General features: G+C 31.7%; 1 protein-coding gene across 1 annotated transcript in view; it reads right to left on the bottom strand.

Annotated features, from left to right (window-relative positions):
• Positions 1-1,700: 1,700 nt before the first annotated feature.
• LOC149060453 (uncharacterized) overlaps positions 1,701-21,222 on the bottom strand; it is a 65,661-nt gene continuing 46,139 nt past the window's right edge. The window contains exons 2-3 of the mRNA XM_089216078.1: positions 2,658-2,805; positions 1,701-2,313 (exon numbers count right to left, since the gene is read on the bottom strand). Of these exons, the coding sequence (XP_089072204.1) occupies positions 1,701-2,313; positions 2,658-2,805 (761 nt within the window). The remainder of the gene's footprint in view (positions 2,314-2,657; positions 2,806-21,222) is intronic.

Below are 21,222 nucleotides of genomic sequence, written 5' to 3'. Positions count from 1 at the left end.
ATTCTTAGTATCTATCTATAAATTTTAACTTACTTTATCATCCGGTTTGGCCGGACGCTTTTCGACAGGATGACGCGTCTATGCCACATCTATGCGTTTTTCATTTTGAAAACGTTCCTTCTGTTTGCTTCGTAGGTCGGTCAAATTATTTCAATAACACGATAGACGTCGCATCGAAAGTACCTACAAAAGTAACTTCTCTAACATCGTTCTGAATGTGATACTTTAGTAATTTTAATTTAGTATAAAATATTTTATTAAGAAATAACTGTGTGCGATTTATTTATTAAGTGCGCATTTCTATAGTATTCAGTGTTCAATTTAAAAATTTGATTATTCTACACAAGTAAGTACATTATTATAATTTGTTCATTTCGGTAAATTGTTATTAATTAATTTATAAGTTATTACCTTGTTAGAATGAATCGTAAAAAAGTAAAAGTCATTGCAGTAGCTGAAGCACTTGGTTTATTGGATACAATTAAATCAAAAAGGAGGTACTGGGTTCACCCTCTCAATGTGGAACGAGAAAAAACGGGACATTTCAAATATTTTTTTGAAAACATAAGGCGATATCCACAAAATTTTTTCGAATACTATCGCATGTCAATTTCTAGTTTTGATGAGTTATTAGAAATTCTACGTCCACATATAACTAAAACCACCACTGTATTTCGTAATCCAATTTGTGCTGAAGAACGGCTTACAATTACTTTGAGGTAAGTTAGTTAAAATTTAAACATGCGTTGGCGTTTCATGAGTCAAAATTGAAATAAAAATATGAAATAATATCATACATTAACACATAGTATCGCAAATTAATATGATAATATGTTTTAAATTGTCACAAATTTGGTAAATAAGTAAAAATAAAATTTAAGCGGGTAGGGAAAAAATGCCGAATAATTCGTGAAAATTACGGAAAAAACAAGTTTTTTCCCAGGACCCTAGAAAATATGGAAAATTGATATTAAAAGAATATTAAAATTGTATTGGGTTCATAACCAAAAACACCGAAGTTTTCGAATAATAAAAAAAATAAAAAATAAACTGATTCTGTTGAAGTGTTGATGTAGGTACCATAATATAGTCTGATAACCATAGGTGGATATTGGAGTGGGACTTATGCCCCCACAGAACGTAATCAAACCTTTCAAAATATTTTAGTCGGTCTACTACACTTACAACATACATGATATGTAAAAAATGTAAACTCCCCCCCCCCCTTCCCAAAATGGATGTGGTCATATATCCGCCTGAGCTGGCAACTAGAATTTTAAAGTTAATGCATGGTATTAAACTATTTAAACTGTTAACTATTTTCAATATTTATATTAGGTACCTATTTATTTTTAAGTATCAAATGAAACTTACCTACAAACTTTAAACTAAGTTGTAAATTTAATTTCAATCAACTATGATAATAATATACTTTTTAGGTACTATTTGTATGTAGCAAAATCAATTACTTCAGTATTAAAACAAATGTAATGTAGTACTTCAAATTAAATTTAATAAAAAAGAAAACAATCACTTTGGTATGCGAAATAAAAATAAAAATAACTTAAGAAAATTCTTAATACAGTACCATGTATTCTTCTTGTATAGTTTAAAATAAAAGTATATCAAATTAAATTCAAAAAAAATAAAACAATCACTTTAGTATGCAAAATAAAAAAAAAAAACTTAAGATAATATTATTAATAATTTTTGTAATAGTCAGAAATTGTATTGGCATTGTCTTGGTCTGCAGATATATATGATCCTGAAGAATGAAATGGAGGGAATGCCATAGAATGTTGAGCATGTTGAGGTGGTACTTTTAATGTTGAATCTGATGTAGACAGGATAGGCAAGGTTAGGTGTGAGGTATTATGTGCTTGTGAGATACTTGGATAAGTTATATTGTGGTGTGAATCATATAATGATTGAGATTGGTTAGGTTCTAATGAAATTTTTCTAAAATATTGTAAGGTCATTATACAAAAATCAGTTTTTTGTTGGTATGTTAACCTTTTATAATCTGGTAATAAAGACACTAAAAATGCCCTATCAGGATCAGAGTTATTTTCTTCCTCAGGATTATTTAGAGCACTTAATAATTCTTGCTGAAACGGTGTTACATTATTTTTCTTAAATTTTTGCCTCCTGAGTTCTGTGGTTGAAGTTACAGTTTTATTTTTTTGAAATGTTGAAGCAAGTGAGTTATCATTTCTTTCAAATTCATCTGAACCCACAGTGATGTTAATCTCTTCTTCTTCAGTTTCTTCTTCATTGTTATCTTGCCCAAATTCATTGAAATTTCCAGTTGTTCTACAATATAAGATTGCATTACAATTACATTTTATTCTCTAATCATATATAAAGATTACATTTTATGATAATTTATATTAATAATAATTTTTTTTTTTAATTTTTAATAACTAATAATTAATAAGTAGAATTAAGGAATATGTTAAATTAAAATTGTTATTAAAATTGTACATTATAAAATCAGTGGTAGGTATAACTAAGGTAACTATAGCGATGTCACTAAATTCTAAATTTGTTTATAACAAATTATTAAATAATATGCCATTGAATCATAAATATTGTTAAAAAGTTAAAATAAGGAAATTAAGTATAAAAGTTATGAATATTAAACATTTTATTTTTACCTTCTTTTTTTAATTACATGTTGCAAAAATGAAAGTGATTCAGCATAGACATATTTTTTTTTTGTAGCACTATCACCACTTTTTGCCTGGTTGATAAACTTTGAATAATTGTCCCGTATATGTCTCCATTTGGTTTTCATTTCTTTGACTAGAATAGTACATTAAAATAAATAAAATTAGCTTATGAGTTAAATGAAACTCAAAATATAGTAATATCCCATAATACAATCAAATAAGTACCTACCTCAAAAAATAAAAGCATAACAATAAAAAATATATAGGGTAAAGTAGGCAGTTATTGGCACCTTAAGGAAATTTCGCTCTTTACCTAACCTATATCTTGTGTTTAACCATGGTTAAAATTACTGAATTCTCTTGGACTTTATTTAAAATGTTTTTATCTTTCTAAGTTTATTATCAAAATTGGTTTAGAAGTAATAGGTTTTTTTATATTTATAGTTCTTTACAAAAATATCAAAACATTTAGTTATTGGCACCCACTAAAATTATATGACAAATTATGTTTTAATTCTTTAGAGACTATTAGAAACTTAGTTATTTACTATTTTTTTGTTAAGAAAAAATATCTACAGGTATATAGGTATTGATAAATTATTGTACTTACCATTAAATTATGTTCTTTGAACAATAATGTATAATTATCTTAAAAATATATCACAGATCCTCATAATACTTAGATACTACCTATGCAGTGGTGGTTATAAATTGAATCACATACCAAATAGGTATTTTATAGTAAGCCAGAATTATTACCTACCCCATATTAGGTATATATTGTATAGTGATTACAATACTAAACTGTCTACAACTATTTTTTTTAATGATTCCAGTTAGTGTTAGTGTATTACCTCTAGACAGGTAATAAAATTTACGAAAATAATTTCACATTTATAATGATTAAGTAGTAGGTCCTATGCAAAGTGTGCAACAATTTTTGTAACAATTAAAAAAATATAAATCACTATTATTATTTAACATAATTTTTATTATAAATAAAAACAACAAAAGTATACCTAGTTAATAAAACAAATTTAAGCACCAAACAGGTAGTTAGGTTCTTGGTAGAAGGTATTCTTTGATATTTATAAATGATCATTGGATTACACATCTGACCAGCTGCATTAAATGTAAACATGGCAGTAATATTTTCTTTTTCATTCCCTTTAGCGATTTCATAAATATCTTTAGCCCCTCTTAGGCCTAAGACAGATTTGGTTTTAGGACAGAGTGAAAAACCAGTTTCGTCACCATTGAAAATTCTTTCTGGGTCATTTAAAATATCTACCAATTTTTCATCAGATAAATATGCATGAATGTCATTAAACCATTTTTTTATATTTTCTTCGCTCACATTTCCACTAGCAGAAGTCACATGCTCACTGGTTCTTTGTGAAATTATAGGATTTCTTTTTAAAAATGCTTTATACCAAGTAATTCCTAAAATAAATAAATTATAAAAATTAATTTAAGCTAGTGGTGTCAAATACATGACATACAGTACCTAGGTATTCAATAGGTATACTAAATACTTTATTTTTCAAAATTATAAAAATAATATTCATTGATACATAAAAATATAAAGAAGATAAGTAATCTTAGGTAGTACCTATTAAAGGCTTATACATGTAAGTATAAAATTTGAATTACTTAAATTAATAAATCCTTCCATTTTTATATTTGTTTATTAAACAAAATTATTTTTATAGAAACAAATTTACTTTTTTAGTGTACCTACATAATATTTATATTTGTTCAAATTATTTGACATGAAATATCCCACACTTTACTTATAATATAGGTATAATAATTACCTACTAATTAAAATATACTTTATAATTAGTTACCAGGCAAATTATTAGTAAACGGACTAGATCTTCCCTGGTCATCCAAAAACAATTTAACACTCTGTTGTAGATCCTCACGTCGCCTAGGAAATCCTTTTTTAGAACAATCTAGAAGCCATTTAACAAGTGATTTCTCTTCTTCAACACTCAAAACACTTGAAGGTCCACATGAAAATGTTTCTTTATCCCTATGTTTTATTCTAAATTGTAGAGTTGACCTAGCAACTCCAAATTGTTTGGCAGCAGCTTTTTTAGAAATTCCATTGTCTACTGCCTTTATGGCTTCTATCAGATTTAAATCAGAAAATGAATTTGATTTTTTTGGCATCTCTGTAAAGCAGTTTACATTGTAAATTAATAACTGCATTATTTGATTAAAATAGTAATAAATTAGGTATCTACCTATAGTCTAATTAAAATATTAATTTGGTTATATAGACAATTCTGATAAATCTTAATGCCAATAATGTAATTATGTATTTTTAATGTTGATTCAGTTATTGGCAGGCCATGACAATAACTGAAAATCATGAAAAAAGCATACTAGTTATTGTCAACTTCTTTAAAACAAATTTAAAAATTAAAATTGATTAAATAAATTTGTTGATTGCATTCTAAATATTCTTAAAATTCATTAAATAATATCACTAACATTTAACGCTATTATATCGTACAATGGAATAAAAGCTTAAATTCATACCAAAATATATTACGAAAATAATTAATTTCTTACTTGTTTCCACGGCGAGCTGAGGCGTAGTTTTGTCTTTGTGTTTTCAATATTAATCAGCAATCATAGAATGTTGATAATTTTTGGAGCGAAAATTAATCAGTTTAACCAATTGATAAAAAAAAAATTAATAATTTAAAAGATGAAAACACTTATTTATCAGCAAAACAAATTCACTATGCCAATAACTACACCAGTGCCAATAACTACCTACTTTAACCTATATTATACAGTAATTACATTATTTTAGTACTGTAGTAGAATAAAATAATTTAAAAAGAAAAGAATTTAGAAGGGGAGAGAGAGGGGTGGTAAGGAGAAGGTGGTATATATACAGGGTGATTCGTTTATCAAACAACACTCATTATTTATAAAAGTATTGACTTTTTTCAAAATATTGTTTTACATAGTTTCAAGTTGTTAAAAAACCAACGCTTTTATTAAAAAATTATATTTTTAAATATTTTTTATCCTTATCATTTTTTAAGTTTTTTACTTTTTTGAATGGCAACATAGTTTTTTAATTTCATATTCCAAAGCAGAATATTTTTCTAAAAATTTTGATACATAAAAATCGAATTTAGGACTAGTAGTTTATGAGTTATAAGTATTTAAAGTTTAGACAAGCGGAGTAGTGGACAAACATTTTGCGGGGTAACCCCGTACCACTCCACTCTGCCAATCTAAACTTTAAATACCTATAACTCATAAACTACTAGCGCTAAATTCAAAATTTTAACGTAATAATTAATTAAAAAAATAGCTTTATTAAATTATGAAATTTGAAGTATAGGTTACCATTTGAAAATCAAAAGTTGATGGTGGTGTATATAATAAATATAAGGGTGAAAAATATAAAAATAATAAACAATTCAAGAAGAGTGTAAATCTACAATTTTGAAAAAAAAAAAAATTGAAAAAAGTCAATACTTTTTTAAATAATGAGTGTTGTTTGATAAAAGAATCACCCTGTATATATACAGGGTGATTTTTTAAGCATGCTCGCCCCATTTTTATGCTTAAATTATGCATATATTCAAATTTTGATTTTTGGAATATTTAAGTGTAGTTAAAGGCGATATTTTTGAGTACTTAGATTTTTCACAACTTTTAAGGAGTATCCTGTAGCGATACCAACTTTGGTTTTTCAAATGACAACCTATATGTTTTAAAGCAAAATGTGATTCAGATAATTTTTCTGAAAATTTTGACATATTGCAATCAAAATTCGAACGAAAACTTCCAGAGTTATTCTACTTGAAATACTAAGGAATAAGGATAAAAGTCTAATACTTAAATGCCTACGTTGTAAATGGATACACGTACATATTTCGCATTTGTGCTATTGTACACTATTGTTCGGTATTTTATTATAAGTAGATATACCTATGCTATACAAATATTAACGTTGCCTATAAGGTATAGGTAACATGGATAAAATAAAAAGGATATTATTTTATTCATATTTTCTTTTCTTTTGAAAATTGTCAGATGCAATATTTGGCCATTTAGTAATAAGTAGTGATTATTAACAAATATTTTATTTTTATATTGTATACCGAATTATAATTATCGTATCCATTTACAACGTAGGCATTTAAGTATTAGACTTTTATCCTTATTCCTTAGTATTTCAAGTAGAATAACTCTGGAAGTTTTCGTTCGAATTTTGATTGCAATATGTCAAAATTTTCAGAAAAATTATCTGAATCACATTTTGCTTTAAAACATATAGGTTGTCATTTGAAAAACCAAAGTTGGTATCGCTACAGGATACTCCTTAAAAGTTGTGAAAAATCTAAGTACTCAAAAATATCGCCTTTAACTACACTTAAATATTCCAAAAATCAAAATTTGAATATATGCATAATTTAAGCATAAAAATGGGGCGAGCATGCTTAAAAAATCACCCTGTATATATGGTTAGATTGGTAAAATAAGTAATGAAATGATAATAAGTAATAAAGATTAAATGGGAAATATGTTTGAGTATGATTTGAATTAAATGTGGTTGATTGTTAAATGATTGAAATTAAATACCTTATCTGCATTATTTTATTCTGATACTATATATGTATTATTGGGTCGGCGTGAAGCTACGTATTTAGTTTTATATGTATATGTTGAATTTCCACTTACCTTTTCGTCGACGGATGTGTATGTGTTGTCTCGGTGTTGTGATTCGATGAGCACTATTATAATATACGATTCGATTTACCTTTTTTAAAATAGATGTTGAGTCGTTTGAACTCGAGTATAACCTATATTGGTATATTATTTTTGGTGTTGTAAAATGTTTAGAAAGAGTTGGATAGATATTAAAATTAGGATTTAGGATTGTAGGACAATATGTTAATATTTTATTGGATGTCAGACAGTATAAATAATAATATGAACGTTTTTAAGTTTTTAGACAATAAGGCCAATATACCAATTTAGGTTTATACTTAGAAAACGAGGGACCAACGCAACGTTACGAAATTAATAATAAATAGGTCTCCGTACGTGGAATTGAATCTTGTGCTGTTCTCGCGTGTTCTCGATATTTTGTCGTGTTCCCTTTGGCGGTGTTTCTGCTTGAAGCTTGTGTGTTGTGTTGGTGAGATTTTTACACTGCGCGGATGCTGTGAGGGCGTTGTGGTTTTTATGAGCGTTCTTCAATGATCTTTTGAACGTATTCTTGCGGCGTTTTTGATATAGATAATTTGGTCTGTCCGTAATTATGTGATTGATATTTTTATTTTAAATTTAATTGTCGTAGTGTTAGTTTCAGTATCTTTGTATAATTTGATTATCGTGGTATTTATTTTAATTCGTTTATTGCGTTCGGTTCCACATTATCTAAGTAATCCTATAATTGGAAATCTGCCTTATATATTTATTGGATTATTATAACTGTAATATTTATATACTACAAATTGCACGGGATTTCAATTTGCACCGTGCCCTCACGGTGCACTCGGTGTTACATAAATAAAAATTGAATAGAATTTTGTGATACAGTATGGTTTTTATAAATGAATGAAGTTATATAATAATAAGATGAGTGAAATGGTGCATAATTATGTTTGTAGTAAATAATTTGTATTTAATTTAAAAATGGTTGGTTAATAATTTGTATTACAATATTAGGGTGCTATAAATGTTAAAATAAGTGTAATTGTACATGATTGTGTTTGTGATATAGAATTTGTATATAATTGAAAATGGGTTTAGTAAAGTACATTGTTTTTTTTTTGTCATGTGAATAGTATGTTAAAAGGTATAGTTTAATGTACAATTAATAGTGATTTTTTTTTTTTTTTTTTAGTAATTTATTAACATTTTTAGTTTGAACATACCTTTTAATCTTAATTTTAATTTTTACATACCCAGTTTATATTTTTAACTGTTTTTTTTCTTGTATTGTTTGTTATTGTTGTGGCTTCCGTTTCTTTCTGGATTGGATTTGTGAAGTTGGTTGGTGTTGAAATTGTTTGTGATGTAATGAATATTTGATAGAAGTTTGATTAATGATTTTTACTTGATGTGATGTAGCCATTTTCTTCTTTGAGAAATGATTTTGAATGAAGAATGAATAGAACTTAGAAGTTACTTTTGTTGATGGATTTTGAAAATCAAATTTAGTTAGTAGTTAATGTACATATTTAAATTGAATAATTAATTGTTTTATGCCATATATATTTCTGTGAATTACAATATAGTCGACTCTTATTTCTTATTCTTCGACTTTTTTTTTATTAGTAATCTTAATTCTAGTTAATGTAATTTATGGGTTAATATTGTTCAGTTATATTATGTATAATATTTTTTGAATTTTTTATACCTATATATTTTTGTTTTTTTTTTTACATTATAATCATTATATTATATTCACTTGTACAGATTGTATATATAGTTATAAAATATATAGAATTAAGTTAGATTAATGTAATAAGTGGTTATTTAATATATTGATATTCTAATATAAGTATATGACTAATTATTATTATATTGCATAATATGTTAGTTTTAGAACCCTTTATAAATTAAATTATTTTATAAATATTGTAGTACCTAAATAATTTGATGTTAGTAATAATAATTATTTTATAATTGTTGATATTTTATTATTTTATTTTTATAATAATTTTTATATATATATTTTATTTATTATTAAGTAATAGAATTAATTTTGTTTTTTTTTTATAATGTTCTATTTGATGTTTCAATGTTAATGGATGGATATACTTGTCGTATTTGTGGTGTGGGTTGTGGTATAATTCGTGGTGTAGGTTGTTCTGTAATTGTATTTAATAAATAGGTGTTTCGTTCATTGGTTGGTTCTTCACCTTGTGTGTATGATTTTTGTTTTGAATGTAATTTATGCATAAAATAATGTGTCATGCTTGCAAATACACCTGCTAGTACTTTAAAACTGCAACCAAATGTTTGATATAATATTGACATGTTAATTGTAGTATTTAAACATATCATTAAAATTTTCCATGCGGTGAATATTCCTAAGAGTCCGGATATGAAGTTTCCGAATCCTACAAACCAACCCCACATTTTATTTAATTTTTCATCAACTAAATGGCTTATGAGCTCTCCATCAATATATGGTTTTAATTTTAGCCCTTGATCGAGTGTATTGTAACCCATTGTTTGTCTTGCTATGTTGCTCTGTGCTGCGTCGACTTCTTGGGGAAATAGCAAGTGTTTTTGTAGCGCATTAATCATATCACTGGAGTATAATCCAGCATTCATTAAGTGCTCCAGGCTTCTGTATGACCATGTCCAGGTTGTTTGTGGTTTCAATAATTGTGGTATTTTCCCGGAACCTAGTTCATTGTAGTTGGGTGACATGCTTATCCATTCTCCTTCCATGAGGTATCCTGTTGGTAGTATTATTGTACAATCGATTTCCGTTCCATATTTTTGTAGAGTGTGGGTTTTTGGTGCCATGAATAATTTTTGTTTGTTATATAATACTGGTAGTTCTTGGAAACATGCATTTTGGCTTCTGTCTAGTTCAACATCTACAGGTTTGCATTTTAATAGGTATACTATTTCTCCTGATTTTAGAGCGGTGTAACCAGGTCCTTCTCCCATTGAGTATGCAAATTCTGATAAGCTGTACGATGCTAATGATAGTTTGTGCATAAGTATTTGTCTTTCTAGATTACATTGTTTGGTTACTAGATCGATGTACATTGAAGTTATAGATGCTTTTAAAATGTTTTGTATATAGACAAATTTTGTATTTATATATGCCATAAGGTCTGTATTGTACATAGAAATTGGTTTTGTGTGAAAAAATGGTATGTTTTCTTGGTCAACCAAAATGAACAATCGTGGGTGTTCCGTTTGAAATACTGGTATATGACATGCATAGTCTAAATTTAGTTTTTGTAATGCAAAAGTGATTTTATCTGATTCGACTAGAAATGTTTGTGTTTCCGTGGTTGAATTAAGTGATTTTCTTGATGTTATTAATGTAGCTGGGCCTTCATATAATGTGTCATAATCATTGGTGTCACAGTTTGTTTGTTTATTAAATTTCCATATTATTTCGCCTTTGTGTGAATCGATGCCGTATGAGTCGGATAGTCTTAGACGTGTGCCTGTGGGAAGTATGATGACGTTATCTCTGCTATTAGCAATTGCCATTCCTTCCGATAATACTAATTTATATTTTGCTTGTACTAATACGTTGTCCCATTCATATTTATCTGTTTTGAATGTTTCTCCAGTGCAGTCACCGTCATGGTTTACTCTGCCTCTGATGACATCGGAAAAGTACATAGTTTGATTTATTTTTATATTATTAGCAGTAACGCCTTGATAAAAGGTATATGCTCGTTTAGAGTGTGCATCTGCGCATTGAGCTGCGCCTGCTTGTATGAGTTCTGTGAAGTACCCATGTTTTACAATTTGTGCATCATCGAAGCCTGCACATTTCGTTATTAAGTAGTCAGCGACGATATAGCATGCTTGAAATTGTATTTGTTTTGATTCTGTTATTTGTAGTAATTTTATTATAGGGATTTTTTCTATTTTATTCGGCATTGGGGGTGTGCAATAATCAACGTTTAATGTGTTGAATGATGTTATATTCATTTTAGTGCTTGAGCAATCGTATGCTATAAACCCTTTAGTATGTGGTATTATGTACAGTATTATATTTATAATAAATGTTAGTAGCTTTATTTTTGACATATTGTATATTATTTAATGTTAATTACCACTGTGTATAGATTCCTTTTCTTCGCTTGAATCTAAGTTGTCTCTTTGGAAATATGGTTTCAATCGTCTAATGTGAATAACATCTTGTGTTAGTTTGTTATTTAATATAAGTTCTATTATGTAGTTGACATCATTGACTTTTGATATTATTTTATATGGACCATATATTTGGGAGCTAATTTGGAAGTTGTATTTGGTTCTTGAAATGGAAATTTTACTAATACGAGTTGATTTGGTTCATATGTGGTAAATTTGTGTAATTTGTCGTGATTTATTTTTTGTGTATTTTGAGCTTTTTTTATGTACTCTGGTATGTTTTCTCTAACGTGTTTTATTTCTTCAAGCGATTTTTTAAAGTCATATGATAAGTTTTCGGGAATTATTTGTGTATCTATGCCTATATTTGCATTGAACCCGTGTAGTAAATAATATGGGCTATAGTTTGTAGATATTTGTGGTGAATTGTTATAGCTAAATATTATATATGGTAAATAGAAAGACCACCTTGATTGGTTATTGTCTTTTATATAGTGTCTTACGGCCTGACATATCACCCCATTAATTCTTTCTGTGAATCCTTGAGATTGAGGTGGGTAACTAGATGAAAATATTTGTCTTATACCAAAATTTGTGCATGCGTCATTCATTATTTTATTTTTAAAGTGTAGACCTCTGTCTGATGTTATGTATCTAGGTACACCATATTGTGTAATATATTGTATGAGAAATTTAACTACTGTGTTTGCATCAGATGATTTGGTGGCTTTCGCTATGACATATTTAGTGCTTTGGCATGTGAATACAAGTATATATTTTTTGTTATTGCTAGAGGGTAATGGTCCTAGGAAATCAATGGTTATTCTATCTAATGGCTTGCATTTGGGTAGCGGTATTGGTTGTAAACAACCTGCTGGTTTGCCATGTGATTTTTTATTAATTTGGCATTGATGACAAGATTTGATAAAATTTGTTACATCGTTTATTAAAGTTGGCCAATAATATTTTATTTGAATAGCTTTTATTGTTTTTGTTATGCCCATATGTCCTGCTAGAGGGGGTTGTGGTAGGCTGTGATTATATTTGTCACTAAACTTTTTGGAATAACTATAGCATTATCTATGTTTTGTTTGGGAATATGTCTTTTTAAATATAATATTTGATTTGTTATTATGTACCTCCTTGATAGTCTTTTATATTTATTAGATGTAGGTAAATTATTTATTGCTTTTATTATTTCAATACAAAAACTGGCATTCTCTTGTTTTTCAATAATGTTTATTTCTGTGTGTTTCTCAATGCTTATATGATGTATAAATTCAGATTCATTAGAATGTGTGTGGTGTTCAAAAATTACAGCGTCTATTATATTAATTATGTTTTCTCTAGATAAACAGTCGGCGACTTTGTTTTCTTTACCAGCTTTGTGTTTTATTATGAAATCAAAATTTAATATTTTTAATGTAAGTCTGGCTATTCTGGCAGATGGTATTTTTAAATTTTTGTAATATTGTAAGCTTATATTACCGGAGAATACTGTGAACTTTCGTCCCCATAAAAACTCTCTAAAGTAAGTTATGCCAAAAACTAGACCCAGAAGCTCTAAAGTTGTGGACGAGTATGTTTTTTCAGAGTCTAATATTTTCCGTGATGCGTAACCTACTGGTCTTAATTTGTTGTTTTCGTCTGGTTGTTCTAGTACAGCTCCTAAACCGATTATGCTAGCGTCAACAGTTAGATATGTTTCTTTGTCATCGGAGAAATGTGCAATTACTGGTTCAGATGTCAAAATTGTTTTTAATTTATTGAATGCGTCTTCATGATCATCATTCCAAGTTATGAATTTATTATTGTCGTGTTTAGTTAGTTGAAATAATGGATTGACTATGTGTGAAAAGTTTTTTACTAGTCTACGATAGTAACTTGCTAACCCTAGAAAACTTCGAACTTGTTTGGCAGTTTTAGGTCTTTCAAAGTTAGTTATTGCTATCGTGTTTCTAGGTAAAGGTTTGATGCCGTCACTTGATATTTGGTGTCCTAAAAGTTCAATGTTATCAGCAAATATTGTACATTTAGCTGTTTTTAATGAAAATCCATATTGGCTTATTATTTCGAAAACATTTTTTAAGTTGTCTAAAGCTATTTCAAAGTTGCTTCCGAAAGTTGCTAGGTCGTCTATAAATATAATGACTGATTTGTATAAGTGTTCAGAAAATGCTTTGTTAAGTTCTCTTTGGAATATTGCACTTGAATTTTTGAAACCTTATGGTAGTCTTGTGAAAGTCATCAGACCATGTACTGTGGTGAAAGCTAACATGTATTGGTCCTGTTCCCTCACAGGAATTTGAAAAAAACCCGAATTCAGGTCCAAAGTCGTAAAGTATTTGGAACCTTCTAAACTTCGGAATAAATCTGTTGTTCTGGGTAACGGGTATTGGTCTGATTCTATTATGTTATTGAGATCTTTATAAGAAACGACAAGCCTATAATTATTTTTTTCTTTCTTCTTAACTAAAAATGCAGGTGAAGCAAAGTTAGATTTTGTGTGTTTGACTATATTGGCCGTTATTAGTTTATCTAGTTGTGTTTTCAATTCTTGCCTTTGTGAAGGTGAAATCCTATGTGGCGAGTGAAATTTTGGTTCTTTTGAATTTGGTTTTATTTTTATTTGACATGGTTTTACATTAGCTGGTTTTATATTTATTGTGTCGGTAGAAAATATATGTATACATCGTTTTAGTAATTTTATTGTTTGATTATGTTGATCGGTCGTTAAGTTATTAGATATTTGAATTTGGGTTCCTTCTTTATCATATATTTTTTCTCTATCTTCGTTTATAATTGTATTAACTATTTGAACTTCTTCATTATATTTTATTTTATTATTTATATTTGTTTCTAATTTGATACTGTTTTTTTATCTATTCTAAGGAAATATAATTGTTTGTGTAAATAATCTTTTGGGGTATTTTATTTGATTTGCTATTGTTTTTTATTAATGTGCCGGGACACCAGTGTGTTCCAGTATTTAGATTGTATAGCATTATAGGAGGTCTAAATCCTGACCCGTATACATATCCGTGTTTGGTTGAATCAGAATATATGTATGTGTCGAAACCGAAGTGATTAGCTATGCTACTGAGCTGGTCATCGTGCCACCAGTAATATAGTACAACACTTGCAATATCTGACGAGAAAAAAAAAGATCTTCTTTCTCTATTAAATTTAATACCAGATGTGTATCACGATTTTTACAAAAACTTAAAATCAAAAACCGATATCCAAGATCCGATTGTATCTTCTGAAGATGACAGCTCTTAAACTATAATATCATTATTAACAATTATAATTTATATTTTTAAATGTTCAAAAAGTAATATTTTACTATTTTTTTTTCTTATGAAGTCTTATTTGCTTATAATTTTATTTGTGTATAAACCATCAAAGTTTGTTATTTATTCTTATTTTAAACTATTTTTCTTATGAAGTCTTATTTGCTTATAATTTTATTTGTGTATAAACTATCAAAGTTTGTTATTTATTCTTATTTTAAACTATTAAACCTGAAAAATAACATAATTAGGTTAATTTTTTGCTATGAAAAAATATTGCTCATTTTTATTATACCTACCAATTTAATATCATTAATAAATAATTAATAAAAATGAGTTATTTGTTAATTAATTAATCATTTAGGCTTAGTAAAAAAAGAAAATTAAAAATTCTAAAACTACGAGAACACTGGATAAATCAAATTATTATATAGGTACTATTTTGTATGGCACATTGGTACTTTCTACATTTCTGTATATTGCGAAAAAGGGCACAAGTCGTAAAAGTGGTATTAATATATTCGTGCACATGGGCATAAGTCAATTATAATAATGATTCAAATACTTAAGGTATGTAATACTTAATTATTCAAAGTTTAGATGTTTAAATTACCTATTTGTAAAAAAAAAATCATTCATTTATTGTTTTAAATGGCCAATACACGTTTTTTACGTCTACTGTAAAATCGTGTTTTCTGACATGAGCCCTTTAGCACAAACACCGTCCATATATATAAATTCATTTCATTTTTTCTCGGATCCAAAAGCCTTACTTCAACCAGATATTTATTATTAATATAAAAATACATTTTGTAATTGTTTTTAAATCTTTTCAAGATATTTATCAACTGGTACGTACTTTGCCGCTCTAAAATTCGATTTTCATGTTGGAAGAAGTACAATCGGAGTTATCGTAAGAGAAACATGTCAAGCGATTTGGACCAATTTACATTTAATAGAAATGCCTGTACCAACTACTGAAGAATGGGTGGAAATTTCGAGAATTTTTTATTTGAAAACTAATTTTCCCAATTGTCTTGGAGCAATAGATGGGAAACATATAAGATGTAAAAATCCTAACAACTCGGGATCATTGTATTTCAACTATAAAAAATTCTTTTCGATAGTATTGATGGCTGTAGTGGATGCAAATTTGAATTTTATTTTAATTGATGTAGGATCGTACGGCCGTGAAAGAGATTCTAATGTTTTTAAAGAGTGTCCATTTGGTAAATTACTATATGCCGAGAAATTGAATATTCCAGAACCAATTATACTACCACCCACATAGCATTTGTGAAATGTATATCGTAAATGCATATTTTCTTTTCATTTAATTTTCAATATTTAAAAATAAGTATGTATGCAATGAGTTATGTATGAATGTTTATTAATATTCAAAACGCAGAGTTAGGTGGACATCAATGGTATGTTATGATTGTAATGTTTAAACTGTAATGAAATATAAACGTTTGAGGAAAATTATAATACTAAAATTTAATACATATTATAATTTTAAGTTAAATACATATTGAAATACGTTGCATAAATAATGTTTAATATAAAATCAAATTTATACATTATACTGATATTAAAAAAGAAATATGTATTTCACCTTTATTTTTAAATGATATATAAATATTGACATTCATTGTATTTTTAACCTATGTTCTATACGACTTAGGCGCGGAAATTATAATAATTCATAACTAATTTGTAGCCATTGATATCGGTTAGTTAAGACTATATTTTTAGCCATGGGCCGGGGCGGGTACAGAAAATTAGCTCAGTGTGGGTGCAAAATTAAATTCATGTAGTTATACTAGCTATATTTACACACCTAGTTGCACAGTGGCGTATTTACGGGGGGGGGGGATATGGGGGATAGATCCCCCCAAGACCTTTTTTTTTATAGATAATTAATTTGTCTCATTTTCTGTATTTCTCAAATATGTTATAAACTTTTAACTTTTAAGTATGTCTGCTTTTTAAATGTTCTAGCCGTGGTTATTGTACCCCTCGGCCCTCTGATATACTAATCGCCACTATAATTGTTGGCGGCATATATGTGACTATATCGGGCAACAAAAACATATACCTATATAATGTATGGTGTACGTGTACTGTATTTTGTTTCTGCGAATTATAATAAAGACACTTTATTTTCTTATTTTAGTACAAATAAAAAAATTTGTTTGGAAAATCATGAGATAAGTATACAAATTAATAAAGTAATTAATTATAATTATAAATTGACATTTGTTTTTATTTTATTAATTTGTTTAGGTATTTGTGCACTATTTGATTGCACTATATTATTATTGATTTCAACTTAATTTTTTAAACTTATTATTTATAAATTATATTCCAGTCGCTGCGTGTCCACCGTCATGCACGCACGTTCGTCGCGTCGCGTGTGCTATCTCTGCCATTAGCATAGATTAGTATATATAATAGATAGGCGACTCCTGGGTTAAATATTGAGACTGCGAGAAGCGCTCCCGGTAACCGCACGACGAACTATTCTGTAACAATCGATGTTTACCACGACATTGACATAAAAAAAGATGCAAAAAGTTTCGTGCGTCTCCCTTTGTTCGAACGTGAGCCTTTTCGCGCTTATCACGAACAGTGTGACCGTTTGACACTTGTCGTCATCTCGTTGACGGGCCGACGCCGAAGTGCGCTTGCGCGAACTTTTGACGACCGGCTTCGCTGAACACCGGTTGTCCGTGGCGCGGCTGTCGCTGTCTTTCACGTGCGGTCGGATCGTCCGTTCCGTTCCGACTCATCCCCGTTGGTTTTTGTTGTGTTTATGTGACCTGACCACAAAACCTCGTGGTTGAGTCCTTTTGGGTGTTTGCTCTTTGTGCCGCCCGTAAACCGTGTCGTGTTCCTCGCACGCGTGTGGTCCCTGTTGCACCGCCGTCCGGTATTGCTCGCCGTGACCGTGGGCGTTCGTCAATTTTTACGTCGCGTCGTTGTGACGCATCTTGCGAGAGGTCAGTGATCTCACACCTGCCCAGCTGTCTATACCAAGTACCTGTCATTTGGAGGCCATCGCGAACATCGTCGTGGGATTCCGAAGCTTCATAAACGGTGACCTGCGGTATCGTTGATATATTATTGTATTTTGTTTTTGTCTATTTTATTTGTATATTGTGCACCTGTGTGTGCCAGTTATGTACCATATAATTATTTGAGATCGCCTTGTTCAATATTATTATTGTGGCAATTGTTTGAAGAGACGTCTTCGGCATTGCATTTTTTTATTATTAGTTATTATATATATTATATTTTGTCACACTTAAATCGGACCTTCATCATTTTGCTCCCACACACCCGCGAGTCGTCAGTAAACTGCTGTCAACGTAAGTGCTGACGGCGCAACATTTTTGGTAGCAGAGCGTGGTTTTCCGACCTTTGTGGGGGGTTCGGTAGCGGTGTGTTTGGATCGTTTTGGTGGGTTGGTATCCACATAGTGTTTCCTACGGTGCCTATAGGCGACATAGTTTATTTTTATTTGTATTTGATTTATATATTATAGTTATATTAAATTACACTTCGCTCGTAATGAATGACGAGCAAGACATTGAGCGTACGGCGCGCCTGATCGCGCGTGCTAGAGTAAAGCGTACTGCCATTATAGCGCAGATTCGAGCCATACATGCTATGGCGTTGCGCGTACCATCAGAGCCTGATTTAGCCTCAGAGTTTGCGTTAAACGCGGCTGATTTAGACTCGCTATGGTTTCAATTTCGGACGGATGACGATTCCGTATTAGACCTTTTAGCGACAGCCGATAAGCTCGACGATTATTCACCCGACTTGTTAGCGGAGGTACGCCAACTAATTAACGCGGCTAAAAATATCGCCCAGCGGTTAATCCCGAAAGGTGCCGACGCCGTCGACTTGTCTTATCTCCGAGAGGGGTCATCAAGTGTTCAGAAACCGCTCGAGGATCCGGTTAAGTCACTCTCTCGCTTACCTGATATACCTCTACCTACGTTCGATGGTGATTACCGATCGTGGCCCAACTTCCGCGACAGATTTTCCGCGCTTGTTAATTCGCGATCCAATTTATCGAACATCGATAAGATGTACTATCTGATAGGTTGTCTAAAAGGTGCCGCAGCCGACGCTGTCCGAGGCATACCGGTGTCGGCGGACAATTACGAGTTAGTAATGAACACCTTATCCGATAAGTTTAATCGACCGCGTTTGGTCGCAACGGCACTTGTCGACAAGCTACTGCAATCGTCGGCCATGACACAAGAGTCGCTTAACGACTTGAACACGTTTGTAGGCACGTTCAGTGAATCCATCTCATTATTAGACGCGCTAAGAATACCAGACTCTGGGTCTTTTATTTTATTTTCTATAGCGTTTCGACGTCTACCTGTTTCTACCCGCAAATTATTTGAAGCGACTAGTACAGTCGACTACCCGTCGATAGGACAATTATTAGAATTTCTCCGGGCCCGAGTGGCCATTCTCGAAGTTGTGGGCGAATCCCACAAAAGTAGTACTAATAATGCGCCGTCAAAGTCGACAGGTCAGTACCGAAAGGGGGGAGATTACGCTGGGAAGCCTCGCTTGACGTCTTTAGTCGCGTCCAAGTCAAATAGTACGTGTCCATGTTGTGCGGGTACACACGCATTAACATCGTGTTCGCGGTTTAAAAGTTGGGGTCTCGACGAGCGCACTCGATGGACGCGCGATAAAAAATTATGCTTTAATTGTTTTAGTGACGGGCACTGGGCTCCCAAGTGTAATGTTAAATCGAGTTGTCAGAACTGCACGCGTAAACACCACTCGCTTCTTCATCAAAATATATCGTCCGGTAGAGATCGCGATGATCGAGACGAGCCACCGGCTGCCGAGGCGTCGTTATGCGCGTCCGTGCCGCGTCCCCCTCCACACCAGGCGTCGTCTATAATTTTAGGTACCGCGCTAGTGCATATGCGCGATCGTTCCGGGTCGTGGCAAACAATGCGCGCACTGATAGATTGTGCGTCGCAGATAAGCGCCGTTACGAGTGCGTGTGCCGATCGGTTAGGCCTTAAGCGCTCCCGTTGGACAGCCCCAATAAGCGGTTTATCCGGAGTCCCCGTAGTAAATGTCCAAGGTCGCGTTGAGTGTAACGTACAGCCGCGGTTTGCGTCCGAACCTGTGCTTGCCATAAATGCGTGGGTGTTGCCCGCCATAACGAGTGACTTGCCTCGAACAACGCTACACTCGAGCATAAAAGAGAGGTATTCTAATCTCGCGCTCGCCGACCCGTCATTCGATATCACTTCACCTATTGACGTATTATTAGGCGGCGACGTATACGCGTCAATAATGGACGGTCGAAAATTCTCGGTGGACAAAGCTTTGCCTACGGCGTTTAGTTCCGTTTTTGGTTGGATTTTAATTGGCCCAGTGTCCGACCGAGAGGCTCACCCATACCAATCGGTGCCGGTCACTATGACTGTTTCCATTGAAGGGTTAATGGAACGGTTTTGGCAGGTTGAGGAGCCAGAGGCTGCGCCCGAGACGTTCACAGATGAGGGGCGCTGTGAAAGATTATTTTGTGAACAGTTTATACGCTTGCCGTGCGGCCGTTTTTCGGTACCGTTGCCCTTTCGTGCGCCGCCGTCAGCTGATACTTTTGTCGGGTCCCGTGAACTCGCGGTGCGACGTTTTGACGCACTCGAACGTAAATTGGCTACAAGCCCTCAATTACAATCATTATATGTCCAATTCATGTCGGAATACATTTCGCTAGGTCATATGTCCGTCGCGACGTCCCCGGGACGTTATTTTATTCCGCACCACGCGGTGTATCGTCCGGAGATCGATGAAAATAAAATACGTGTTGTATTCGACGCTTCCGCGCAAAGTAGTCGCGGGCCGTCATTGAATAATTGTTTGTTTACCGGTCCTAAATTACAACAGGACATAGTCGACATTTTGACTAGATTTCGGGTCCCCAAGTACGTATTTACGACCGACATCTGCAAAATGTATAGACAAATATTAATTTTACCGGAATATCGTCAATTCCAACATATCTTTTGGCGACCGTCGCCACACGACGAACTTGTAGAATATGAATTAAATACAGTGACGTACGGCGTTAATTGCGCGCCTTATCTCGCTCTACGCGTGTTACAAACTATCGCATCCGATGATTGCAATAATTTCGAGCTTGTGCGTAACGCGTTGACGCGTCAAACTTATGTCGACGACATTTGCGACGGGGCAGATACAATTTCGAACGTGTTAAAATTGCAGTCCGATTTAATCTCTGTTATGAACAAAGCGGGATTAGAACTGAAAAAGTGGGCGTCAAATACGCCACGCGTTTTAGACGCGGTATCACCCGCAGATCGCGTGTGTGCGCCTATGCCGTTCGAATCGGTCGACGG

This window comes from Diuraphis noxia, unplaced genomic scaffold, assembly GCF_037042655.1.
Source record: "Diuraphis noxia isolate RWA-SAM2 unplaced genomic scaffold, SU_Dnox_SAM2 contig0001, whole genome shotgun sequence".
Taxonomy (NCBI): Eukaryota; Metazoa; Arthropoda; class Insecta; order Hemiptera; family Aphididae; genus Diuraphis; species Diuraphis noxia.
The sequence above is the reverse complement of the archived record's forward strand: the minus strand, read 5'-3'. Positions and strand labels throughout refer to the sequence as shown.